The sequence below is a fragment of the Canis aureus genome, chromosome 32, assembly GCF_053574225.1.
Source record: "Canis aureus isolate CA01 chromosome 32, VMU_Caureus_v.1.0, whole genome shotgun sequence".
In the NCBI taxonomy this organism is placed as follows: domain Eukaryota; kingdom Metazoa; phylum Chordata; class Mammalia; order Carnivora; family Canidae; genus Canis; species Canis aureus.
Window position 1 is genome coordinate 42022095 of NC_135642.1, and position 26523 is coordinate 42048617.

Below are 26523 nucleotides of genomic sequence, written 5' to 3' on the forward strand. Positions count from 1 at the left end.
TGCTTAACGGACTGGGAGCTACCCAGCTACCCCCAAATTTACTTATTTTTTTTTCAAATTTACTTATTTTTAAAATGACATCAAAGTAATACATTCCATGGGGCAGCCCGGGTGGCTCAGCAGTTTAGTGCCGCCTTTAGCCCAAGGCCTGATCCTGGAGTCCCGGGATCGAGTCCCATGTCGTTGGGCTCCCTGCGTGGGCCCTGCTTCCATATCTGCCTGTGTCTCTGCCTCTCTCTCTCTCTCTCTCTCTGTGTCTCTCAAGAATAAATAAATAAAATCTTTTTTTTTAAGATTTATTTATTTATTGAGAGAGAGAGAGAGGCAGAGACACAGGATGAGGGAGAAGCAGGCTCCATGCAGGGAGCCTGACATAGGACTCGATCCGGGGTCTCCAGGATCGCACCCCGGGCTGCAGGCGACACTAAACCACTGCACCACCAGGGCTGCCCTAAATAAATAAAATCTTTAAAAAAGAAAAGTAATACATTACATGATGTCAACATAAGCGTCTTATCGTTATTCACAAGGTTACCTTGAGGGAGAAGAGGATAGCTAGCAAGGGTCTAGCCCAGTGCAGGGACATGCATGGTCTGGTGTTACTATTTTTAAGGTCTCTCCCCCAAATCTCTGCACCACCCCCATACCTTAGGCTCCATTTCCCAAAATCAGAGGTGCTCAGCTGCCTCGACTGCAGCCTCAGCCTCGCAGGGGCTTCCCACTCTGTGGCATGCACGCCCCACCCCGTGCCCCACCTCGTGCCCCACCTCGTCAGCCTGCCCTGTGGCTGCAAGGGCATCGCCTCTTCAGGGAAGCCTCCTCTGATTGACATCCTCTCCCTCCCTCCTCACACCCTACTGCCCGTTAAGTGCCCCTTGTCCCCCCCCCCCTGCCCCCAACACACAGACTGCAAGGTCTCCTCAGTCTTCAGAAGCCCAGGGGCCCTGGAACCTGGGGGCCCCCGGCCTGGAGGGCTGGCCTCATCAAGGAATGACTTCTGCCCACCAGGGGAATCAGTAGCAGGCCCTACCCTCCACCTAGAGAGACACCCACAAGTTTCAGTTTCCTGTAAATGTTCTCTTGATCCTCCCACATCCACAAGAATCTGAGTTTCGGTTTCTCCTAAGCTCTGCGAGGGAGGGAGGCGCGGGCTTTCCTGGAACTCCTGGTCCACCGCGTGCAGCCGGGTCGGAGGGACCAGAGCTCGCGCGGGAGGCTCAGGGTCCGGCAGGGAGAGCAGCCACCGAGGCAAGAACGGCGACAAGGGCAGTGGGGAACGGGCGCGACGCCCAAGTGCTGAGGGGGCCCAGTCGAGGGCAGAGGACTGTGCCCCACCGGGCCTCAAGGATGGCGGGAGTGGCCAGCGGGGACCACGGGGACGGCTCCTGAACAGGCTGAGGGCAGAGGAGGGCCAGCTGGCTGGGGCTCTGGCCCTCCAGGATGGGCCCCGGGGCCGACCCTTGAACCCCAAGGCTGTGCAGCCCACGCTGGGAGGGAGAGGGCGGGCACTGGCGGGAACAGAGGGACAACTAGCCAGTGGTGCCGGGGAGGCCCCGGGGAGCCCGGGCCCGGAGGACCAGCCAAGAGCTGTTTTGCAAAGGGGAGGTCCCGATTTCTGTGGGTTCCTTTTCTCACAAGCCTTTTCAGGAACTGAGATTCGTTTCTTAGAGCTAAACAAGCAAAAGGCCCCTTCCCTGAGGTCCCTGGGGTTTGGGCCAGGCCTCCAGGCCCATTCCGTCCCCTTCCCTCCCTTGTGCTAGTGGAGAAAGAGGGACGGGACTCTCCTGAAGGCGACTGGTAAGACCCCTCACCCCGGTCTCAGCAGGGCGTCTGCAGGACCAGTCCTGACACACCCACACCTTCTCTTTGGGCCAGCTTCTACCGTAAAGAGCAGCAGAAGAGCCTGCACCTGCCCCACGGTCTCTGAACCCCGTGGCAGGAAGGGGAACTGTGGGTGATGCACACACCCTCCTTTCTTGAGCCCCTGTCCTCGCCCAGGTGCCAGCAGGAGCATGGCCTCGGGGACCCCCACAACCCACCCCTGTGCCCCCACTTCTCTTCCATACACTGTAAACAGCACATTTATTGGTGGTTCGTAAACCTCTGGTAAAAAGCACAGAACAGCAGGGCCCTCCTACATGCTGCCCTGGGCCCCGGCCCGCCAGGCATGCAAGACAGAGCCGGGAGGTGAGGCAAGCCATCTTCAGGAGCAGGGCTGGACGCCGAGAAGGCCCCGCGCTTTTCCATCCGCACCGCCCACTGGCCTGGGCCTGAACCACTGCCACGAGGGCACATCCCTGCCCTGCGGTGACTCTCGGCGGTGGGCTGCCTTCCTTCGCCCCCATCACCTCTCTGATCCCCACTCTACAGCCGGGACCCGAGCCATACGCTTGGCTCCCTCACACTGGGACCAAATCAGGTGCAGTCGGGCTGGCCCTGTGGGCCCCGTCTCTCCAGTCAGGTAGCTGGCAGAGGGGAGCGGGCCCTGCTCTCTGATCAGCACTCTGTGGGCCCGCTCAGGGCTGGGTGTTCAGCCAGGGGCCGGGATGGGCAAAGGCTTGTCCAGAGAAGCACTCCAGGTGAGACGGCAAGGCGGCCTGACTCAGTCTCTCCCAGCCTCTTGTGTCTGCCAGCCTCCATTCGTTGGCTCCTGGCCGAGCCTGAAACTTCTCAAGGCTCAACAACCCGAGGTGTGGCACCAGCGCCTCCTCCTCCAAGACGTCCCCCCACCCCCGGCTTCACGCCAGAATCGGGGCTGGCCTATGGGCAGTCAGCCAAAGCTGCTACTTCAGGGCCCTGAGGACAGCCTCCAGCTTCATGGCCACGGCCAGGTCACCCTTCACCTTTAGGCGCCCACTCATGTAGGCCCCCAGGGGCCGCAGCTCCCTGCACAGAAGGGCCCGCAGGTCTGCCTCAGCCATCTCCACCACCACATCAGGGATGCCGTCGGGCACCCCGTGCCCTATGCTCCCGTGCCCTATGGGGGAAGAGAAAAACGGAGCATTAGCAGGGGGACAGCTACGCAGCAGGGGGGAAGACGGGGTTAGCATGGCCCGCTAAGGAGGAGTGGAAAGTAACAGCTAAGTGTCCAGGTTCCAATTCACTGAGTTCAAGTACTATTGGCTGTGTGACCACTCAGGGCCCCGGTTTTCAAACTGGTGAAACGGGGATGGCAATCATCCCTGAATCAGAGAACCACGGTGAGGGGCAGGTGGGATCACGCACTGCCGTGCTCAGCACAGACCCTGGCCAGCAGAGCTGCACCGTGTGTGTGAAGCTCTCGCCCCAGGGGCCCTGCTCACCTGCTCCCCTGCTCACCGGGGCAGGGCAGGGAGACAACGGCTCGGCTCGTCACTTTCCGCACATGGTGCAAGTTCACCCAAAACTCCTGGCAGGAGCAGGGGGCAATTTAAAATAGGACCACGGGGGTGGGTGCCGCTACGGGCCACCTGGCTGGGACGGCGAGGGCGGGGAAGGCAGGCGCACCTGTAGTGAGGTCGAGGAAGTAGACGCTCTGGGAGCCGCTGGGCAGGATGACATTGAACTGGTAGCAGGCCCCGACCTGGCTGACCAGGGCCTCTGATAGGAAGGGCTGCAGGGCAGTCAGCAGCCCCTCAGCCACAGGCTGCTTCGGACTGGGCCCAGCACCAACGTGAGGGGCAGGCGGCTCAGCTTCGCTCACCATCTCCAAGGTGTCTGCTGAGGGGTGGCCAACAGCCAGGGGGAAGGAAGCAGAGAGAAGATAGTCAGGGTGCTGCCGAGGTCAGGCTCCCTGTGACCTCTGCACTGTCTGTGGCTGCTCCCTCTTCTGCGCCAGTCTGGCCTGAGTTCCCCTTCCTCCTCTGCTAAGAGGCAGCCTTTCAGCTTTCTTTTTTTTTTTTTTAAAAAAAAGATTTATTTCTTTATTCATTCAGAGAGAGCGGAGAGGCAGAGACACAGGCAGAGGGAACAGCAGGCTCCATGCAAGAAGCCCGATGTGGGACTCGATCCTGGGTCTCCAGGATCACACCCCGGGCTGCAGGCGGCGCTAAACCGCTGTGCCACCAGGGCTGCCCGCCTTTCAGCTTTCAGCTTAACCCGCGCCCCCCACCCCCCCACCCCGGACCCTGGGTGCCGTCCCTTCCCCCCACGGGGGCTCCCCAAGGCCTCTATACGCTCAGACACCTGGCCTTATTTCCCATGGGCCCTAGAGAGGGGTGGCCTGAGCGGCTGGGCAGGCGTCCCCGTGCAGGAAAGTACTCCGCGCAGAGCCTGTGCGGACAACCAGCCCAGTGCCCTGGGGGGCACCTCTCCTTCTTCCCAGGACTCCTCACCTGGCCCGAGGGGTGAGGCGCCTCCAGCCACTGAGGGCAGGCCTCCTCCCAAGAAGTGGAGAGCCAGTTGCTGGAGGGTGCTGTCCAAGCTGGGCCCCGTTGGGCTGTCCTGGGGTGGCTGGAGCACAGCCTCCACTGCTAGTTCCACTCGGTCCACCTCCAGCCCCCAGGCTCTGGTCACGTCATTGATTTCCAGCTGGAAAACAGTGGTGGGGAGATGTGGAATTAAATCTGCAAGCCTTTGTGGGAGGACCTTCTTTGGTCTGGAGGCCCCACCGCCTCCCTCCCTCCCTCGGGGCCAAGCTCCCTCCTGGGGAATGCAGGCAGAGGGCAATTACAACCCAGCTGCTAGCAGCTGGTGGTGAGCAACTAGGACAGGGCCTGACCCCCTGGAGGTCCAGGGAGGGGGCGGTGACACCAGGAGGAGGGGAGCTGTCTGGTCCATGGGTAGAGCAGGAAGGAAGACTGAGCAGATGCTGTAATTTATAAGAAATGCGCACTGATCGTTTAAATGATACCTCCAAGTATGTCTTTGTTTCAAGACTCCCAGCCCTACAACCCTCGGAATTGCCGTGAGAAGAGAAATAAAGGGGTCTTTTGTTATGTTACAAAAGGTAATTTTTGGAGCCCACCCAAGGATGGGGGCTGGTTGCCAGGAGGACCAACTATGTGACTGGAGAGTTGGAATTTCCACTGGGACGGGACAGATGACCAATGACTTAGTTCTCAGTATGCAAAGAAGCCTCTAGAAAATTCCCAGAAGGACTGGGCTCCAGAGCTTCCAGGCTGGTGAATGCCAGAGAGGTGTGCCTGGGGAGGGCATGGAAGCTCCGCGCCTTTTCCCCAGACCTCACCCTGTGCCTCTCTTTGGCTGTTAATTCATATCTTTTATCATATCCTTTAATAAACTGGTAAACACAGTTCTGTGAGCCACTCTAGCAAAAGAACCCAGGGAGGTCGGTGGAACCCCCAAATCTGTAGCTGGTTGCCAGAAGCACAGTAACAGCCTGGGCTTGTGACTGGCGTCTTTAGTGGGGGCCAGGGGGCAGTCTTGTGGGACTTAACCCATGGGATCTGATGCTGTCTCTGGGGAGACAGTGTCAGAATGGAGCTGGATTCTTGGGACACCCTACAGGCATCTGAAGATTGGTGTTGTGGGTGTGCAAACTTCCCTTCCCCACATTGGAACCAGGTCCAGGAACTCCTTGAGAAGGGCTCTTCCAGACAATGGGAACAGCGTGTACAAGGGCAGGGACAGGATAACCTGGAATGTCTGGGGAAATGGGAGTAACCAGAGTCCCGTTTAGCTAGACCCTCGCAATGGGCCAGGAGACAGCTGGCTCAGAGGCGGGGGCTCGGCTCACTTGGATTTACCCTGACACACGGAGCCTTTGAGAGGAGTTTAGCAGGGAGGTGACCAGGACTTGCTCCTTAGAAAGAGCCTCCTGGCTGCTCCACGGACACTAGATTGAAGGGGGCGGAGGGTGGCAGCATGGAGACCACGTGGGCCATTGTTTCAAATTATGGGCAGAAATGATGGGGATCTGGTGTCGGGGAGTGGAGGGGGAGAGCTGCGAGGGCCTGGGGTGCAGACAGAGCCTGCAGCCTCACAGAAAGGGGAGGAGGGAGGGAGGCTCAACAGAGGCAGGAGCCATACCCCCAGCCCAGAGCACCGCCCCTGCAGGGGGCAGACCTCCAGGGGTAGGCAGAAAGGGGAGTGAGGATGAGAGATGTCCGCCTGGCCTGGGGCTTCCAGGAGGCAGCTGGCTTTCTGGAGACTTCGCCTTAACCACAGGCACTGACCCCGTTCTCCCAGGCGCCAACTCCGTCTGGGCAACAGGCCCTCAATGACTAACGTCGTGGAGTGGGACCGACCTCCCCCAGACTGCCCCTCTCGGCCTTGTTGCACAACAGGCCTGGTGTTCTGGTTTCTTCCCCTGCCCGCCCCTGACAGCAACTAGGCTGAGATCAGCTTTCTCCTTCAAAAAGTACACTAAAATGCCATGTAGCTTCATAAATAAAAATTGTTATCAATTGTAGAAGACGGAGCACTGGTTTGATGGGGGGGGGGCAGAAGGCAGTTGATCTGGTGCTGGGCCCGCTCTGCCCTTGATTGGGGGGGGGGGGCACCAAATAAGCCCTTAGTTTCCTCCCTCCAAAATAAAACCAGAATATCAATCCTCCTGCAGCAAAACGTAAAGCAGATACACCTGGGCAGGGAAAGGACTCGTAAACTACGATGCTCTGCACGCTCTGCACGCAGGAGCTGCTCTCACCAGAACAGCAGCCGCTCCTCCTGGGGGGGGGGGGGGGGGGGCTTCCCTCCCTCCCGTGGCTGACTCACTGCCCCAGGGCCTGGGATCTCTGGAATCCTACCTGCCCCGCCCGTCCTGGAACCCTAGGCCCCCAGAAGGCAGAGCTAAGGGGAGTAAAAGGAAACCTCACCCAGCGCCACTGGGGCGGGGTGGCGGGGGGAGCCCAAGGTGAGCACAAGGAGCAGGGGACATGCATTTCCATCCTGTCCTGCCACAGAAGGGAGGCAAGGGTAGTTCTGGTTCAGATCATTATTCAGGGGAAGAGGCAGGAAAAAGGTCCGAATGCCCTTGTGTCCCCTTGTTCTGTTCTGAACAAGGAACACAAAGCCCTCAAAACACAAATGCTGCCCTGTGGGGCATGGAATTCCCCAGATGACTGTGCCCAGGCAGGCCCCTGCTCCTTTCACCCGCCCGCCCATCTGCTGGTCTGCCTGCCTGCGAGGCTGTGTCAATGGCAATGCTGGCAGAGCAGGGAAGGGTAAAGCCCCAGCAGTGAGGCAGGGCCCCGAGAATCTCAGTGGGGCCACTCCCCTCTCAGGGCGCCAGTGCCTCTCCAAAACCACTATGGTCTGTACTCATCTTCTGTTCCTCAGTCCTACCCAGACCACTGGCTCTTCAAAGGTTGGAACGCACGATAAACTGAGGCGCAGAGCGATCTGGCGCTCTGCTCAAAGAGCCTCGGCAGGCAGAGCCAGGCCCAGGTGCCCACCACTGACCTCTACCGTGCGAGGAGCTGCCTACCAGGAGCTGGTCGCTGATCTTGAGCTGCTCCGTCTGGATCTCCCGCAGAGGCCTCTTGAGCAGGGCCTTGGTCATGGCATTTTGGGCCGTCATACGCGTGGCCGTGTTCAGGTCCTTTACGGTCATCACGGACAGTACTGGGTCCCAGATGCGGAACTGGACATCGGCCCCCACGGACAACACGGCCCCATCCTTAGAAGTCAGCTTTGGGGTGGAGGGTTGGTGAGAGAGGAGATGGTCAAGGGGCTGGCGCTGCAGGGGGGTCAGGCCCTCTGAGACCACCCAGCTTGACCCACCCACTGGGTACCGATGTCCCCAAGTTCATGTCATTAGGTACACTGCATAAGGATGTCTCCCAGCCTCCATCCTCAACATTTTGGTTTCTTCCCCTACCCTGACCTTGATGGTTGCTCACACACCGAGGTACTGGCTCCCACAATCACTCTGCAAAAGCCCCCACCCCCTCTTTCTGGGAGAGCCGAGAAGCTCCTCACCTTGCAGGGAGGGACATTGAAAGCGCGTGTCCTTAAATCCACCCGCTGAAAGGAGTCAATGAAGGGCAAGAGCAGAACCATGCCAGGCCCTTGAGGGGTACGGATCCGGCCCAGTCGAAACACGATCATCCGCTCATAGGTAGGTACAATCTGTTCATGAGGGGGAGGGAAAGCGGTCAAAGTACCGGGCTGACAACAGCATCTGCCCAGGTCCCCCCACCGCCCCCCTCTGCCTTGGTCAGTGTCAGCTATCCTTAGATCTTTTTTATTATTTTTTTTTTATTTAAAGATTTCACTTATTTATTCATGAGAGACACAGAGAGAGAGGCAGAGACACAGGCAGAGGGAGAAGCAGGCTCCCTGCAGAGAGCCCGATGTGGGACTTGATCCCGGGACTCTGGGATCACACCCGGAGCCACAGGCAGCCGCTCAACCGCAGAGCCACCCAGGTATCCCTTCTTAGATCTTTTTAGAAGAGAAAACCAAGGCTCTGAGAGGTTACGTGACTTGTTCAAAAATCACACAGCCCCCAAGTGAAACAGACAAGATTTGAAGGCAGTTCTGAATGACTCCAACCCCAAGCAAAGGGCTTTGCCAACTTTAGAAGTAAATATGTCCAAACTGAGAAATGAAGGCCCAGAGAAGCAAGGTGACTTGCCCAAGGTCACACAGCATTTGTTTCAGTGGCACTTCTAGGACTAGGGTTTAGCACCTTCTAAGAGACTTCCTTCCAGACCATACCAAACCCAAAGGCTTCCTGGAAGGGTTGGCTGTTGCCTAGGGCCACACAAAGGGCAAGGCCTGCCTGGGCTTTCCCCTTCACTGCGGCTTGCAGATGTGATCCTTAGGGAGAGCTCACCCTTTCCCCTCTTCACCAGCCCTTGTTAAAAACTAGGCCTCAATTCCTATTACTTATTACCCGCTGGGCCAAGCGGAGTATTTCTCATTTCAAATTTTAGCCTGACCCAAAGAAAGGAAAATATCTGTGTGCACCCTTTTTTTTTTCTTTCTTGTGTGTGTGCACCCTTAAAGCCAGTGCCCAGACCCCAGGACCTGGGAGTTTGGGAAGGCTTCTGCACCACTCACTGGCTTCCAGTGTGACTTTGGGCAAGTCTGAGCCTGTTTTTCCTCATCTGAAAGATGTGAATGGATAATCCCGGACCAGCCCATTTCATTGGGATGCGATAATGTAATCCGTAGGGGAAGGGGACAGAGGATGGAGGGAAGATTGATCCAACAATGCCAAAGCTCTGAGCGTGGCCCGAAGCCCCGGAGTCTGACCCAGGCAGCCTTACCTTCAAGGCGAACCAGCCGGAAATGGGGAAGGTGAGCAGCAGCAGCAAGAGCCCCAGGAAGCTGATGAGGCCGTGGCAGAGGTAGGAGGGCCAGCTCTGGGGCGCATCTGGGGACGAGAGAGCAGAAAGAGGCAGTCAGGGAACACCGACGGGTTCTGGCAGCAGAGCCGTGGGCGGAGTGAAGCTGGTCGAGGGTACTTAATGCCCACCTCCCTCTCTGGCGGCTCGTCCCTTCTCAGGGCCCTCAGTTGCCTCCCTAAGACTCCGGTCTTTAGCCAGGTGCGAGGTAAGGATGTTCCCTCCTCCCACTTGTCAAAACTAATCTGTCTCAAGTCCCACCTCCACAAGGCCGAGTCTCTGCTAAGCAACAGCCGTTAGACTTGAGAAGCCAATCCAAGTGATGCTCTCCTCACCGGGTACCTGGATCAATGCTCTTGGCTCACGCGGAGTGCTTCCCACACCTGGCATGGAGCCAGGAGCATCCAGGCATCTGTAAACACTGCACTGGGGGTGAACCGAATGCTCCTGAACCTTCCTCCTCTACCATCGGCCCCAAAAAGTGTGCTTTCAGGGCCACCTCTTGGAAATAATGCTTTAGCCTAAAGGGATAAAGCGTGAACGGCATGGCGAGGGCGAGGGCGAAGATGTTCTTCCCTAGTTCAAAACTCACCCCCCACCCCCGCCCTTTAATGCCCTAAGGACTACGGAATGCTTTACTTGAAAGGGAGGTGTGAACTAGGAAGACGAGAGGCCCGTGAGCCCGGCTCCTGCAGCACCAAGGGCTCAAGATGTAAGTGGAGCGGAGAAAGCCCCAGAACCTAGCATGGTGATCCTCTGCTCTCTTTGCTCTCGTTCCCCTTGCAAGCCTAGACAGGAAGCAACCCCGGAGGCTCTGCTCCGTGCTCCCAGGAACGCCGTGCCCTCTGCGGTCTCCAAGACCCCGGGGCACCTTCCTGCCCCGCTCTGACCCCCCGCGGCCCCTGCAGGAAAGGAAGCCTGGGGAGGGGGCCGGCTGTCATCACAGGAGGGTCGGGAGGGACCAGGACCAAATCCTCCAACGACGGAGGCTCGTGGGGATCTTACCCCAGGGCCAGGGAATCCCTCAAGGCTCTGCAGCAGGAGATGACGGAAGCTCAACAAGAGGCAGCCGAGGGCCTGCCCGTACCCACCGGGAGACAGGCGGATGCCTGGGCCTGGGGCGTCTGGGGCGTCTGGGGCGTCTAGAAGCACCCCCAGGATGAATGAAGACTGTGCCATTCCTCCGCAGCCAGGCGCCCTTAGCAGGCGGACCACCTCCTAGGCCTCCACCCTGGGCTCCTTTTGGCCGAAATGGGAATCTGAAGGGCGCCCGGGGTCGGGGGTCGGAGGTCGGGGAGGACCAGTCCAGGAGCTGCTGCCTCTGGTGGTTTCCGCTCAGATGGTGACCTCTGGGTCCTGAGATGTGGCCCCATCTGCTGGAGATTCTCTCCCTCCCTCTCTCTTTAAAATAAATCTGCAGGGGACCCCTGGGGGGCTCAGCGGCTGGGCGCCTGCCTTTGACCCAGGGCGTGACCCGGGGTCCCGGGGTCGAGCCCCGCCTCGGGCCCCCTGCACGGAGCCTGCTTCTCCTTCTCCCTCTGCCTCTCTCTCTCTCTCTCTCTCTCGGCCTCTCATGATTAAATACAATCTTTAAAAGAATAATAATAAACTAAATCTTCGAAATGGGGACTTGCGACCCCCCCCCCCCCCCCCCCGCTCGGCCTCCTCCTCCCGGGCCCCGGCTCCGCGGCGCTGGGCGGCCACTCACCGGCCCCCGGCCCCGCGCCGCCCCGCTCCGGGGACAGGCAGCCCTTCTGCGAGCCCAGGAAGCCGAAGCTCGACTGCTGGAAACGGTCAAAGTCTCCCAGGGGTAGCGCCCGGTACCCCGACCTGCCGAGCATGGCTCCCGGCAGGTGCACCCGCGCCCCGCCCCGCCCACCCCCGGCCGCCGCTTCCGGGGTCGCGGGCCACCGAGGCGGGAGGCGGCGGCTAGAGGGGCCGGCCCGCGCGGCACAGCGCCCCCTGCGGCTGGAGGACCGCGCCCGCCCGCCCGCGCCTCGGCGCCCCACAGGCCGGCCAGGTGGGGGGGGGGGGGAGCCCGCGAACCAGGTTCCCTCCGGAATCAAGCCTGCGGGGCGCTGCTGCTGCAAACTCCCATACTGCGGGGTTGGCGGGTTGGAGCGTCTTATCTAGAAGTAGGGCTTCTTCTAGGCACCGTCAGCAAATGATTCTTCCTTGTGGGCCCCCCCCCCCAGCCCCCCAGCCTCCCAAGCAGGGTCTGGCATAGAATGGATCTCAATTACCTGTGGCTCAGCGGTTTGGCACCGCCATTGGCCCAGGGCGTGACCCTGCAGACCTGGGATCGAGTCCCTCGTGGGGCTCCCTGCATGGAGCCTGCTTCTCCCTCTGCCTGTGTCTCTGCCTCTCTCTCTCTATATATATGTGTGTGTGTGTGTGTCTCATAAATAAAATCTTAAAAAAAAAAAAAAAGATACTTGTCTGTTGAGTGAAGCCATAGCCAGCTCACTGTTGGCACAAAAAGAGGAATTTCGTCATCACAGACGTCCAGGAAACAGCACACCCCTTGACCCAGAGATGTAATGTGACCTAGAGGTAGCTTTAGCTCGCCTCTCCATGACTTGGGAAAAATCTAAATGCAGATGGTAAATTCACTCTGAGCAGCATTGACTTTCAACATCGAGTTGGGGCAGGTGAGCCAAGAGGGGCGCCTAGCGTCTGCCTTCTGCTCAGGTCATGATCCCAGGGTCCTGGGATTGAGCCCCATGGGCTCCCTGCGCAGTGGAGGGTGTGCTTCACCATCTCCCCCTGCCTGCCGCTCTGCCGACTTGTGCTCTCTCTGTCAAATAAATAAATAAAATCTTTAAAAAAAAAAAAAAAGTGAGCAAACAAATAATGAAGCTTTCCTTGTCTCAGCCACATGCCAATCCTGCCTCCTCAGACCCTCACACCCCCTGATGTGACCCTTCCAGGTCCCTTCTGCAGATGCTGCTCACCATCTTTGGCTTTTTCTAGTTTGATGGCCTGATTCTGAAGCCCTGAGGGTACTGATCAGGCTGGAGGGAAGGGTAGGGCCCCTGAGGCCTCACACGGTCCTGGGAAGTGGGGTCTCCCTGCCAATCCCTTTCCCCACATAGCCCAGAGGATAAACTTTACAAGAGCAAGGTCCCATCACCATCCCTAGTCCGCTCCAAGCTGGAACTGAGCACAGAATTGTACCCAGCGGGTAATACAGTGGTTGGGGTGGTTTGGTGTTTGAAGCCAGGGCCCTTCACCCAGTGAAGCTGCCCGGGGTTGTGCTTCTACCCTCACCAGCTGGGAGCTGGCATGCTTCCCCTTTAGCCAAGAACTAACTTGCTCTCTCCTCGCTGTCTTCATACCTGCTCATCGGCTCTCCCCTTCCACTCCCTGCCCGCGCTGCCTCAGACTCACCAACCTTTCCAACTCTCAACCAAGGCATCATCCTGTTCCCCTCAGCTCCACTCACTGTCCTCCTGGTGTCTCAGACTCAGATCCCTCCTCTGCATCCCACAGCCATTGTCCTAGACCAGGTCACCCGTCCCAGGTTGCCAGAGTGACTGTCCCAACATGCGTGTTGGGTCGTGTTTCTGGGTTCTAATCTCACGCTGTTGCCCACAGAACAAGTGCATCTCCTTAGCCCTGATCCTGCTCATGGGTCCCCTCTTAAATTTGAAAATAATGAAAACCGGGTTCTTTTTAAGATTTTATTTATTTATTCATGAGACATCACACACACAGAGAGAGGGGCAGAGACACAACACAGGCAGAGGGAGAAGCAGGTTCCATGCAGGGAGCCCGATGTGGGACTCGATCTGGGGTCTCCAGGATCACACCCCGGGCTGAAGGCAGGCGCTAAACCGCTGAGCCACCCGGGCATCCCTGGAAACTGGTTTCTAAACAGACTCTCCTGTTTCAAACCTCCATGCCTTTGCTCGTGCTGTTGCAAGCGTTCCCCATCCCCAAGTTCCTGCACGTCCCAGCTGAGATCTCCTTTCCGGCCTGCCCCTCTGCAGCGTGCAAACCTGTTTGGGTGACTGCTCTCGCTTAGACCTGGGTTCTTCCAAAGCAGGCCCACCTGTGGCTCCTGTCTGTGCCCGGGGTCAAGCCGAGGGCGGCCCGGCCTCCCTCCCGCTAGGCCAGGCCGCGGCCGGGTTACCCCCAGGTCGGCTGAGCATCTTCTCTCCTCCCCTCCTCCCTCCGGCTCGGGGCGTGTCTCCAGACCCCCCCCCCCCCCCCGCCCCGGCCCTAGAACCGCCCCCCGGCTCTGTCTCACTTCCTCCGGGGAGGCGGGCCCTGAGTGGGGCCGTCCCTCCCACGGGCTCCGGCGACCGCGATCCGGCCCCTGCCTCTCGGTTTCGCTTCTCCTCCCCCCTCAGGCTCAAAACCCAGAAGCGAAACTGTGCTGGGATCCATGCAGCAGGAGCCCGCGCCCCCCCGCTCTCCGGCGCCCGGGCAGGACCCCGCACCGTCCGGGGCGCCCAGCATGCCTCCCCCGGAGCCCGCCTCCGAGGGCCACCAGCCCAGCCCCAGCCGCAGCCCCGCGGAGGTACCACTGGGCTTGGGGAGGTGGGGTGGAGGCTTGGTTGATGGCTTCGGGAAAGGGAGGGGACAGCGAGGCCAGGCACCTCCCCAGAGTGACCCAGAGAGAAAGCCAGACACTGGGCCCCGACCCTCGGGGCAGCTGAGAGTGGGAAAGGGTACCAGGGTGAGCTGGGGGGGCCTCGGGGCTGGCATGCCCCACGGACAGGGGGCAAGGTGCTGAGGGCCTGGACTCATCTGCCCACCCTGGCGACTTGCCCCCCTGAGCCTCAGATGAAGGTCCAGGGATTCGGGGGATGGCGGGGTAGCCCTGGGGAGCAGGCCGAGAGCCAGGGGCATGTCCCAAGTGTGGAAAACCAAAAGCCGAGTTCCCAGATCAGGAAGTGGGAACCTGGCCCAGACGAGAGAAGTGTCTTGGCTAAGGCCTCACAGCTCTTGGGGTGGCTTCTCCGCTAGGATACCTACCTCCAAGATCCTTCTGTTGGAACACCCTGTGTGCCCTCCACCCCCGCACCCCCACCCTGGGTCCACAAAGGGTGTACTGGGGCCTCTTCCGGAAGCTTGCCTGGGTCTGCTCCGGGTTTCCTGGGGCCTCTTCCCGGAAGCTTGCCTGGGTCTGCTCCGGGACAAGCTCCCCAGCTGCCCTCCTGCCCCAGAGGAGCTACTTCACATCTCATGCAGTGTGTTTTCCCAGGCCCTTCATGAAAGCACCATCCTGCAGTAACTTCTATTCTGTGCATTATTACAACTAGGAATCGTACTACTTCCTTGTGAACATTCCTCGTGGGCCAGTACTTTATTAAGCACTTTTTCCCCCTTTTTTTTTCTAGAAAATATCCATAATATTAAAATTACCATGTTTTTAACATTTTTATTTCTTCTAAGTAATCTCTACGCCCAGCATGGGGCTTGAACTTAACAACCGCAGGATCCAGAGCCTCGTGCTGCGCTCACTGAGCCACCCAGGTGCCCCAAAAACTTAACGGTTTTTAAGTGTACATTTCAGTGGCATTGAATATATTCACAATGTTGGGTAACCGTCAACCACCATCTATTTCCAGAATTTTTTTCATCACCCTCCACAGAAACTGTACTCCCTAAGCAGTAGCTCCTTATTTACCCGCTTCTCCCAGCTCCTGGTAACCTCCACTCTACTTTTCTGCTGCTGTGGATCTGCCGATGCTAGATATTTCATATAAGTGAGCCATCCAATTATTTGTCCCTTCGTGTTTGTCTTATTTTGCTTAGCCTAATGTTTTCAAGGTTCTCATAGCATGTATGAGAATTTACTTCCTTTTCATTTTATTTTATGTTATTTTTGGTAAAGATCTTATTTTTAAGTAACCTCTACACCCAGTGTGGGGCTTGAACTCACAAACCCAAGATCAAGAGTCACATTCTCCACCAACTGAGCCAGCCAGGCGCCCCTTCCTTCATTTTCTTTTTTAAAGATTTTATTTTATTTATATATTTTTTTAAAGATTTTTTTAAAGATTTTATTTATTTGAGAGAGGCAGAGACGCAGGCAGAGGGAGAAGCAGGCTCCTTGCAGGGAGCCCGATATGGGACTCGATCCAGGGACCCCAGGATCACGCCCTGGGCCAAAGGCAGATGCTCAACTGCTGAGCCACCCAGACGTCCCTCTTCCTTCATTTTTAAAAACTGAATGATACTCCATTGCACGCGTAGACCGGTTTTGTTTATCTGTTCATTTGTTGATGGACACTTGGGTTATTTCTACCTTTTGGAGCCTGTGCATGATGGTGCTTTGGACATGGGTGTAAAGTATCTGTTCAGCTACTCGTCTTCAGTTATTTTGGGAAATCTATCTAGGAATGAAATTGCTGGGTTATATAGTACTCCTGTGTTTAACTTCTTCAGGAGCCACCAAACCATATATATTTTTAAAGATTTTATTTATTTATTCATGAGAGACACACAGAGAGAGAGGCAGAGACATAGGCAGAGGGAGAAGCAGGCTCCATGCAGGGAGCCCAATGCGGGACTCGATCCCAGGACCCCAGGATCACGCCCTGAGCCCCCAGGTGCCCCTCCACCAAACCATATTAAGCACTGTTTATGATTTACATGAGATACGCTTCACGTATCTCCTTTCTAGAGCGAGTCCCTTGAAGGTAGGGATTTATGCTCCCATCCTTGGGTGTCCGGGCCTCGTAGTGCCGTGCTCCCCGCATTGCGGAGTGGGAGAGGGACGCCCGGGTAGAGGCTGGGGACCGTGGTCCTGCTCAGCCCGGGCTTTGTATCATCTAATGACTGCCTGGCGTGGAATATGGAGCCCTCTCCACCCTCCAGCCTCAGCAGAGGATCTGGGGGGGCTCCGGGATTTCAGGCCTCACCCCACCTCTCTGGTCCCCCAGCAAGCCCTGGAGGAGGAGTTCCAGTTCCTGTGCTGCCAGAGCTGCCAGGCCGAAGCCAAGTGCCCCAAGCTGCTGCCGTGTCTGCACACGCTCTGCTCGGGATGCCTGGAGGCATCGGGCCTGCGCTGCTCCATCTGCCAGGTGCCCGGGCCTCTAGGCGCTGGCTCGCCGGCCCTGGACAACGTCTTCTTCGAGAGCCTGCAGCGGCGCCTGTCGGTTTACAGGCAGATCGTGGACGCGCAAGCTGTTTGCACCCGATGCAAAGAACCTGCGGACTTCTGGTGTTTTGAGTGCGAGCAGCTCCTCTGTGCCAAGTGCTTCGAGGCGCACCAGTGGTTCCTCAAGCACGAGGCTCGGCCCCTGGCAGAGCTCCGTAGCCAGTCGGTGTGTGAGTTCCTAGACAGCACTCGAAAGTCCAACAGCATCTTCTGCTCCAACCCCAACCACCGCACCCCTATGCTGACGAGGTGAGCCTGCTGGTCCTGGTGGGGTGGCACATCCCAGAGCCGGGTAGAAGGTGCAGGAAGCAGAGAGTCACATAGCGGGCACCGGGGGATAAGGGGCTTCTGGGCCTTTGCAACTCAAAATGTGGTCCAGGGACCAGCAGCATCTGTGGCCATGACCGCAGTGTATATTATCCCATGCAAATGGATAGTGATCGGTAACAGCCTCCCCCTGTAGTAGATAGTGCTGCAGAACCATCTTTACACGCTTAGCCAATAATTTTTTCAGGGCATATTTTGGAAATGCCATTGCTAGGAGAAGGGGTATGAAAATTCGATACATGTTACCAAACTGCCCTTTAGAAAGTTTTACAGTGGGATTTTGTACGTCACCGTCCATGGAGTGTGGGTCATGGATAGATTCCAGAGGAGATGCAGGTAGTTTCTGTCTGAAAGTCAAAACCATAACACGATGCTGTCTCAGAATGTCTATAGGAAAAAAATCCAATTGAATCCAGTTAAAATTATTTTTATTAAACAGCACGGGATTTTCATCCAATATTTTTCATAATACATGTGTATGGTTAAAAAAAATTATGAAATTTATAAAGGGGGCAAAGTCTCCACTCCACTCTGTCCCCATCTGCTTAATTCCTACTTCTCCCCCCCGCCCCACAGTTAACCAATGTTACCAGTTTGGAATGCCTCCAGAGTTTCTTTGTGAATTATCCACAGATAGGGGTAGATAGCCCTACAAATTCTAATTTTCCCCCTTTTAGCCAAAGAGGTAACATACCTACCTATGTGAACTATTCCTGCTCCCAATAGATTGCTTCTGTAAGATTCCTAGGTGTGCTCATTGGGGATCTGCATAGCAAAAGTATTCTTTGCCCATTGGGAACACACTCAGAACTGCATTCTTCCTAAACCTGAGTGTGGCTTGCTTCTGGCTTGGACTTCTACTACCAGAATTAGTTTCTGTTTCCAGCAGATTCCTCCAACAGAAGGACATTAGAATTCGGATTTCCTTGTTTGTTAAGTTTCAGATTTAGTGGCTTTTTATAAATTTATTGCCTATTGTTATTTCTTCATTTGTGAATTGCCTATTTAGGTCCTTTGCCTGTTTGTTTTTTTCTTCAAGAAATTAGTTCCTTTTTTTTTTTTTAAAGATTTCATTTATTTATTTTTTTTAATTATTTTTTTTTTAATTTTTATTTATTTATGATAGTCACAGAGAGAGAGAGAGAAACAGAGACATAGGCAGAGGGAGAAGCAGGCTCCATGCACCGGGAGCCCGACGTGGGATTCGATCCCGGGTCTCCAGGATCACGCCCCGGGCCAAAGGCAGGCGCTAAACCGCTGCACCACCCAGGGATCCCTCATTTATTTATTCTTGAGAGACACACACACAGAGAGAAGCAGGCTCCATGCAATCCTTAATTTCAAGAGCCAGTGACGGTGCAAACGTTTTCTCCTGTTGACTTTTGCCATGTCATTTCCTACGTGGGATTGTGTTTTAAGTTTTTTGTTTTATAGAATCCAGTTCATCAGTCTTCCTGTATGGTGTCCTGCTTTGATCATACTGGGAAAGATTTTCTTCCCATGCCAACGTTAAAAATATTTTCTTATATCCTGTGTTAATAATCCCATGGTTTTATGTTTATAATTGAATCTTTAATTCATAAGGAATCAATTTTTCTGCATGGCATAAAGTAGGATTCCTCACTTTGCTTTTCTCTCCCAACTGGAATGTTGGTTCTCTCAACAACTTTTATTGAATAATCCACTCTTGCCTTCATCTCACATGCCCTATACTAAATGCTCAAGCAGTCATGGGTATGTTTGTAAAGATCTGTTCTGTGCTGATGATCTATTTCTCCGTTAATCCTTACTGTCCTAGGGAATCTAGTAGCTTCATGTTTGATAGGGCAAATTCCCATTCTTCTTCAGAAGCAATTTTACTTTTTTTTTTTTAAGATTTTATTTATTTATTCATGAGAGACACACAGAGAGAGGCAGAGACACAGGCAGAGGGAGAAGCAGGGTCCATGCAGGGAGCCTGACACGGGACTTGATCCCAGGACTCCAGGATCACGCCCTGGGCCAAAGGCAGATGCTCAACTGCTGAGCCACCCAGGCGTCCCAAATTTTGCTTTTCTTATGTTTTTACAGTTGATGCCGTTTCAGAACTTATATATTCACTGGGATTTTGAATGAAATTGTATTAAATCTGGGGAGAGTTGGCCTCATCTCTGGTTATATCTTTCTTTATACTTTTATGGACATACCTCTTGAACTTTTAAGTTGTAGTTAAATTTATAATATTTGGGCAACCCAGGTGGCTCAGCGGTTTAGCGCCGCCTTCAGCCCAGGGTGTGATCCTAGAGACCTGGGATCGAGTCCCACATCAGGCTCCCTGCATGGAGTCTACTTCTCCCTCTGCCTGTGTCTCTGCCTCTCTCTTTCTGTCTCTCATGAATTAAAAAAAAAAAAAAAAAATATATATATATATATATAATATTTAATGAGCCTGTGAATAAAATCTTTTCCATTATTATTTCTAGCTGGTGATCATTAACATCCTTTAATCCCCCTAATTTATGTATTATATTAGCCATTTGAACTCTTTTATTTTTGTAAGCTTTTCCAATTGATTCTTCTGAATTCCTAGGTAAACAATTCATGTCATCCACAAGTAATAAAAACTTTATTGTCTCCAAAATTTACATGTATTACCTCCTTGTAGCTTTGTTTTGTTGTTTCTCATAGCTAAAACCATCAGAGCAATATTGAATGGTGAAAGGAAGTGGTTAGAAAGGCAACTTTAAAAAAAAACTTAAAAAGAAACTTCATCTTATTCCTAGCTTTCATGAGAGAGTTTTTTTCTTATATATGATGCTATTTATTATTGCTTTCCTTAGGTAACTTTACAAAATCACATTTAGAAAGTTGCCTCCCACTTCTAGCTTACTAAGAGTTTTTTGTTTTACTATTTTGTTTTATTTTTAACTCAGGAATGGGTGTTCTTTGGGATTCTATGAAGGTGTCCTTATACCTTTCACTGTGGTGAATTATATAGCAATGTGTTTCTTTATGTTGAGCCTTTTTTTTTTTTTTTAATTCCCAGGAGGAAAAATGCTATTTGGTCATGATACACTATTATTTTAATTCATAGCTGGATTTCATTCAATGCTATTTTACTTAGGCTATTATCTGTATTTACAAATGTGATCAATTTTTATGAGTATGTATGATTTCTTTCAAGGTTTTTGACCCATTTTATACTGATCTCCATCAGTGAATTTGTAAGTTTTTTTTTTTTCAAAGATTTTAGTTATTTATTCATGAGAGACACACAGAGAGAGAGAGGCAGAGACACAGGCAGAGAGAGAAGCAGGCTCCCTGCAGGGAGCCTGGTGTGGGACGTGATCCTGGGATTTGCTTAGCACAATGCCTGGCACGTATTATGTACTAAGTCAATGTTAAAATCCTAGTCCTATAATTTCTCTGCTCTGCTCTAGAACAACTAAAGAACATACGTAGTTTGAGCTTATAGAAGTTTCTTGAAAAATTACCTGGAACTGGTGCTTTTTTTTTGAAGAGTAGATTTTCTTTTTTTTTTTAAGATTTTATTTATTTATTTATGAGAGACACACAGAGAGAGGCAGAGACAGAGGCTGAGGGAGAAGCAGGCTCCACACAGGAAGCCTGATGCAGGACTCGATCCCTGGACTCCAGGATCACACCCTGAGCTGAAGGCAGGCGCTCAACTGCTGAGCCATTCAGGAATCCCAAGAGTAGATTTTCTCCCTGGTATTGGTTTGTTAGGGATCTTGAGTCAGATTTTCTGGAAAATTTTCCAGTTTGTCCTGAGTTCTTTCATAATTTAAAAATCTCCTTTATACCTTTAATGCTCTCCCCTTTCTTCTTTCTTTTTTTAAAGATTTATTTATTTGTATTTGTATTTATGTGTATTCATAAGAGACACACAGAGAGAGAGAGAGAGAGGCCGAGACACAGGCAGAGGGAGAAGCAGGCTCCATGCAGGGAGCCTGACATGGGACTCCATCCCAGGTCTCCAGGATCATGCCCCAGGCTGAAGGTGCTAAACCACTGAGCCAACCAGGGATCCCCCCTTTCTTCTTTCTTTCTTTCTTTCTTTCTCCCTTTCTTTCTTTCTTTCTTTCAAGTTATATATATATATATATATATATAGATATATAGATATATAGATATATAGATATATAGATATATATACATATATATTTTTTAAGATTTTATTTATTTATTCATGAGAGACATAGAGAGAGAGAGAGGCAGAGACACAGGCAGAGGGAGAAGCAGGCTCCCTGCGGGGAGCCCAATGCGGGACTCGATCCCAGGTCTCCAGGATCACGCCCTGGGCTGAAGGTGGCACTGAACCGCTAAGCCACCCGGGCTGCCCCCCCTTTCTTTTTTCTTTTTTCTTTTTTAAATATTTTATTTATTTATTTATGAGAGACACAGACTGAGAGAGAGAGAAAGGCAGAGACACAGGCAGAGGGAGAAGCAGGCTCCATGCTTGGAGCCCGATGTGGGACTCAATCCTGGGACTCCAGGATCACACCCTGGACCAAAGGCAGGCACCAAACCGCTGAGCCACCCAGGGATCCCCAGCCCCCTTTTCTTTTCTTTTCTTTTTCTTTTTCTTTTTCTTTTTCTTTTCTTTTTTCTTTTTTCTTTCTTTTCTTTTCTTTCTTTTCTTTTCTTAAGATTTTATTTATTTATTTATTCATGAGAGACCACTCCATCCATTCAGGCTGAGTTGATTTCAGACCCAGGTTGGGGAGCAGCACCAGAGGTGGCTTTGAACTTAGAACTCAGCCTGGCAGTGTCTGCCTTGGGGCTGATATCACCACCTCCACGGAGTACATTTTTTTCAGCTTACTTCCTCCTATGTGTTAGGCCATCTGCTAGGGGACTAGAGTGTAAATACAGACAGATACAGTTGTGGTGCTCTGTGAGGTCATAGTGTGGTAGAAAAACCAGATCTACAACTAACCACCAAGGCTGTAAGGCCAACAGGAAACCTGCTCACCCTGAGGTTGAATAATTTCGCACTGTCCTCTATCTTACACTTTCCCTTGCTAGTTAGTATCCCTGCTTGGCACAGGGCTGCGTGTGTGCTCAGTCCGTTGTTAAGGGCAGAAAGGAGAGGAGCACAGGCACAAAAGTGAGTCATCTTAGAAAAGACATTGGCTGGGGAAGGTAGCCTCCAAGAGGGTGTCACGTTTAGCCTGATGTGTAAGAAAGAAGAAATGGTGTGGGGGCAGCAGGTACAAAGGCAGAGGCACTAGTGAGTCCGTTGCATTTCAGGAATTGCAAAGTAAAGGGTATGCCTGAAGGCAGGCGCTGGAAGGGGGAGCTGGAGTCAGACATGGGGGAGCCTGGTGATAGGACTCTAGCCTATCATTTCTGGAACATAGAATGTTCTCAGCTTGCTCCTTTTACGCTCAGTTTACTCTTGTTTTACCAGGGGAATGGCTTATAGAACGTACTCTGAAGGGGACCCTAGCAGGGGCTCTGTTCAAAACCACTGATGGGTGTTAAGGCAGAGGGTGGGAGGATTAGATTCTCTCTCTGCGCTGTGGTTCTGTAAAGCGGTACGTTTGGGAGATGGGAGGTGAGTGTTTGTTTCTTTGGCTGCATGCTTCTTTGCATTTCACCCCATTCCACAAAGAATTTGAAGAGATTGACCACCATAGTGTTGGGTTTATGTGTATCTAGCAAAGACTGAAACAAAGAATCAGCACCAGGGAAAAAGGAGCCCCATTAGGAGACTGAGGCCATGGTCCAGGTGAGGGTGAGGCCTACAAGAATGTGGAGATGGAAGGCTGGGGAAAATGCCCAAATCTCACACTCCCAGGGCCTACCTGACCTGGAGGGAGGTCCAGGTGGCTGCCAGCCTCTCCATTGTGTGTATTTGGGAGGGATGGGGAGTGTCTTCCACCCAAGAGTAATATAGGTCTAGGAGAGCACCCACATCTGGGTCTCAGATCCCAAAGCATGGCCAGATGGGGTGGGGGAATTAATCCAGGGCCATCAAAGCTTATAGCCAGAAAGAGTTTGGATTAGTTGAGTGGAAAAAACAAAAGACCTATTAATCCAGTTTGAAAGGTGTGATGAGATCATAAACTGGGGAGAGGGTTCCTGAGACTTGAAGTTGGGATAATTCACAACGGGTCAAGGAGAAGCAGGCTGGACAGCCCAGGGGAAAGATTCAGGGCAGAGGTGGCCAGCATGCAGTGGCAGAGCTGGTGGCAAGGAAGCGAAGGGCGTCTAGCTGAGAAGGATATGGAAAAGACATCCTGTCAGGGCCCTTGTAAGGTCAAGGCTTGGAGGAGGAAGGCCAGATACCTTAGGTGCCAACTCTGGGGAGCCCCCCTGACCTCCTGAACCAAGCAAGTGCCTCCTGAGAGTTTGCACCATAGCTGTGTAAGTTGCACCTTCTTGGGGATTGTACTGGGATTGAAAGCTGGCCCAGGAGCACTGCACAAACGGGGTGAAGGCTGCTCCCAGGAGTTCAGGCACAGTCAAATCACCCATTTTTTTTTTCCTATGAACTCACCCAGGGGACTTGTTTTCATAGCCAAGAGCAACTGCTTTTCCTTTCATGGTGGCAGGTGGGGTGGGGGGGTAGAGCTGGAAGGTAGATTTGGTTGAATGTGTGGATGAAGGGACATGGGAGCTATGCCTCAAAGAATCTTGTCTGTATAAGTTACAACTGAAACAAATGTGTAAATTAGTAACAAATGTTTAGTTAGAGGCATAAGCAAAAATGAATGAATGGCCGATGTGAGGAGTGAATAGGGTTGTGGCTGGCTTCTGACCCTACTTGATTAGATATTCAAATTGTGTCACCAGGACCTATTTTCCCTATATTTCTTGTGATGTGGCTTTCCTCCAAGCTCTATTCACAGAAGGATTTCTCCCTGTTGCTTGCCAGATGATTACAGCAGCTCCAGAGGCCCTTGTTAGACCCCGTCATCCTCAAATCCAGTGGGAGAGAGTAAGAATCTCTTCCCAAATTCTAAGCCTAGTTTGAGTGTGTTTCTGATTGGATCAGATACCTGTCTGTGCAGGGGACAGGTTTGAAGCCAGCCTCAAGTGAAGCTCCCCAACCCCTTGGAACCTGGGCAGTCCCTTTCCAACAGGAAGCTTTCCCTCTTCCTATATAGGCAGAGAATGGGCTCTTCTGGTAGGAGGATCCCCCTTATTAATATAACAGTATTTTCCTTCTTTGAGCTCTTTTTCTTGGGTTGTTTCCTTAATTCTCACACCTTCTTGAAAGATGATTGAGGAGCAGAGGATTGTTCCCATTGTATAAGTGAGGCAAGAGGCCAGTGCATTAATGGGAGCTAACCCAAATAGAAGATCTTGTCTGAGCCAAGGCCCAAATGGGTGCAGGATTTCCTGACTGCAAAGCCTCTCCTGGCACTGCTGGCCTCTACATTCAGACAGTCCTCAATTAACAACCAGGCTGAATTGCAAAAAAGGGATTCTGCAAGTTGCTTGTTCAGAACTCAGTGTTTTCCCCCTCAGAAGTGGATTATTAAAAAGAAGCATGCTATTTAAGCAATAATAAATTTAATTTTCCTTGACTTTAACAGAAGAAAAAGATACTGAAGTAAGATTGGACTTACTAAACTTCAAAGAAATATTTCTTCATCTTAAAATGTTTTCTAAAATAGGGCACCTGGGTGGCTCAGTGGTTGAGTGTCTGCCTTTGGCTCGGGTTGTGATCCTGGGGTCCTGGGATCAAGTCCCATGTTGGGTTCCGCGCAGAAAGTCTGCCTCTCCCTCTGCCTACATCTCTGCCTCTTTGTCAGTGTTTCTCATGAATAAATAAATATATTCTTTAAAAAAAAAAGCTTCCTGAAATATTTAAGAGTAAGCAAAAAAAAAAAAATTGCTAATACATTAAGAGGTTAGAGTCATTGTAGTTTGCTTTTAATGAAACAGTTCCATTTTTAGACAATTGTGATAGGGTCTCTGCTGGAAAAGAGCACCATGGCCCATTCTCATGTACCTATCTTAGTTCTATGTTAAGATGGCTCTCATGCATGACCCTGGGCCTTGTACTCTAGCATTCCTTCTTGCAAATTCTTTATTTTGATCCACCTCTTAATTGGATGGATGTTGTCAATAAGTTGTCTCAATTCCCAGGCTCTCTTGGCATTGAAAATGTCTATCAGTTGCTGTTGAATGATATCTTAGCTGGGTATAATATACCTGGGTCATACTGTTGCCTGTAGAATTCTATAGACTTTGATACATTGTCTTTCAGCATCAAATGCTCATGAGGAGAGTCCTGAGGCCAAATGTATTTGCTTTTTCTGTCTTGAGACTTAAAGACATTTTCATTCTTGAAGTTTATTAATTTAACCAAAGTGTCTTCATGTTGAGCATTTTGTATCAGATTATTCTAGAACCTGGCAGGCTTCTTCAATCTAAAAATTCCTTTTATTTCAGAGTACCTGGGTGGCTCAGTTTGTTATACATTTGACTCTGTTTCAGTTTAGGTCATGACCTCAGTTTGGTGAGATTGAGCCCCATTTAGCACTCTGAATCAGCATGGAATCTACTTGGGGATTCTTTCTCACTCCCCCTCTGCTCCTCCCCTTGCTCATGCATTCTCTCTCTCCCTCTATGTCAAATAAATTAATAAATAAAATCTTAGAAAATAAAATAATAAAAATAAAAATTCTTATTACTTATTATTTACATTATTTCAGTGAAATTTTTTTCCTCTTCCTCTTTTTCCCTCTTCCTTTTCTTTTTTTTTTAAGATTTTATTTATTTATTCATGAGAGACAAAGAGAAAGAGAGAGAGGCAGAGACACAGGCAGAGGAAGAAGCAGGCTCCATGCATGGAGCTCAACGTGGAAATCCATCCCAGGTCCCCAGGATCACAACCTGGGCCAAAGGCGGCGCTAAACCACTGAGCCACCCAGGCTTCCCCCCTTTCTTTTCCTTCTCATTTTCCTCTATCACTGTTAGTATTACAAGCTTTAATTTTTTGTTTCTAGGTTTTTCTAACTCATAATCTTAATAGTATTATTTCAGTTGGGGGCAACTGATTTATTTGATGACCGTTGAATGAGTAATGAAGTTCAGAACCACAGTATACATTGAGTTACATAAAATCATTTTATACACATTGTGATAAACGTACTTGAGACTATCAGAATTGTTTGTCACATATAAGGAGTTACTGCCAGTTTTCTACTTTACGAGATTCTATTAACATTTAATGATTAACCTTAGCTGTTGAATTTTGTAACAAATTCCTGCTTTGGCATCTTTTACAGTTTGTATTTGTTCTGCCAAAGCTGAAATTTGGAGAAGTATTTCAAGATTAGTATGGCTAAGTAGAAGAGCTGCCTCTTTATACCATATGTCACATAATTAATACAGTGTTAAGTTATTGTTAACCTAATCATCAAATAACGTTTTCTCATTCATGGCTTTAATTGATTGTTTTAGCTATTTCTGTCTCTTTTGCCATCTCCTTTACTGAAATTAGATAGATTTAAAGATATATTTATTTATTTTAGAGAGAGAGAGAGACAGCAGGAGAGAGCATGTGCACATGGAGGGGGAGGGAGAGAGAAGAAGACTCCCTGCTGAGTGTGGAGCCCAATGGCAGGGCTCGATCTTGCTACCCTGAGACCATGGCCTGAGCCAAAACCAAGATTAGATGCCCAACCGACAGAGCCCCACAGGCACCCCAAATTAGATTAGACTTTTTTTTTTTTTAAGATTTTACTTATTTATTCATGAGAGACAGAGAGAGAGAGAGGCAGAGACACAGGCAGAGGGAGAAGCAGGCTCCATGCAGGGAGCCTGATATGGGACTCAATCCAGGAACTTCGAGATTTCATTCTGAGCCGAAGGCAGATGCTCAAC

At 51.8% G+C, this 26523-nt stretch overlaps 2 protein-coding genes across 19 annotated transcripts in view; one reads left to right on the forward strand and one right to left on the reverse strand.

The window, feature by feature from the left end:
• Positions 1–2063: 2063 nt before the first annotated feature.
• Positions 2064–13424, reverse strand: STOML1 (stomatin like 1). Of its 7 annotated transcripts, none has more exons than XM_077881845.1 (8): positions 10945–11075; positions 9498–9657; positions 9159–9265; positions 7864–8013; positions 7370–7573; positions 4314–4509; positions 3487–3699; positions 2064–2977 (listed from the first exon to the last, which is right to left on the reverse strand). In XM_077881845.1, the coding sequence occupies exons 4-8, from the start codon at positions 7990–7992 to the stop codon at positions 2784–2786; spliced, it is 936 nt and encodes a 311-aa protein (XP_077737971.1). In that variant the 5' UTR covers positions 7993–8013; positions 9159–9265; positions 9498–9657; positions 10945–11075; the 3' UTR covers positions 2064–2783. The 7 variants fall into 7 exon arrangements, with proteins under 7 accessions (XP_077737971.1, XP_077737972.1, XP_077737973.1 ...); XM_077881844.1 differs by lacking the exon at positions 9498–9657 and adding an exon at positions 3303–3388 and having other exon boundaries at positions 2868–2977; positions 10945–11107; XM_077881846.1 differs by lacking the exons at positions 9498–9657; positions 10945–11075 and adding an exon at positions 13291–13424.
• Positions 13425–13501: 77 nt separating this feature from the next.
• PML (PML nuclear body scaffold) overlaps positions 13502–26523 on the forward strand; it is a 46207-nt gene continuing 33185 nt past the window's right edge. For all 12 annotated transcript variants that reach the window (XR_013370563.1, XM_077881820.1, XM_077881821.1 and 9 more), the window contains exons 1-2: positions 13502–13761; positions 16133–16599. Coding sequence is in view for 11 of the 12 variants with exons in the window: in XM_077881820.1 (XP_077737946.1) it covers positions 13627–13761; positions 16133–16599 (602 nt within the window). In the remaining variant the exon portion in view is untranslated. The remainder of the gene's footprint in view (positions 13762–16132; positions 16600–26523) is intronic.

Excerpts from the sequence above, each read along its gene's own strand:
- STOML1 (XM_077881842.1), bottom strand. The coding sequence starts at position 11,077 with ATGCTCGGCAGGTCGGGGTACCGGGCGCTACCCCTGGGAGACTTTGAC. Across the intron at positions 8,014-9,158 it reads CCGGCTGGTTCGCCTTGAAG|ATTGTACCTACCTATGAGCG; the intron begins GTAAGGCTGCCT and ends CCTCATGAACAG. Across the intron at positions 3,700-4,313 it reads CGCCTCACCCCTCGGGCCAG|CAGACACCTTGGAGATGGTG; the intron begins GTGAGGAGTCCT and ends GCCACCCCTCAG.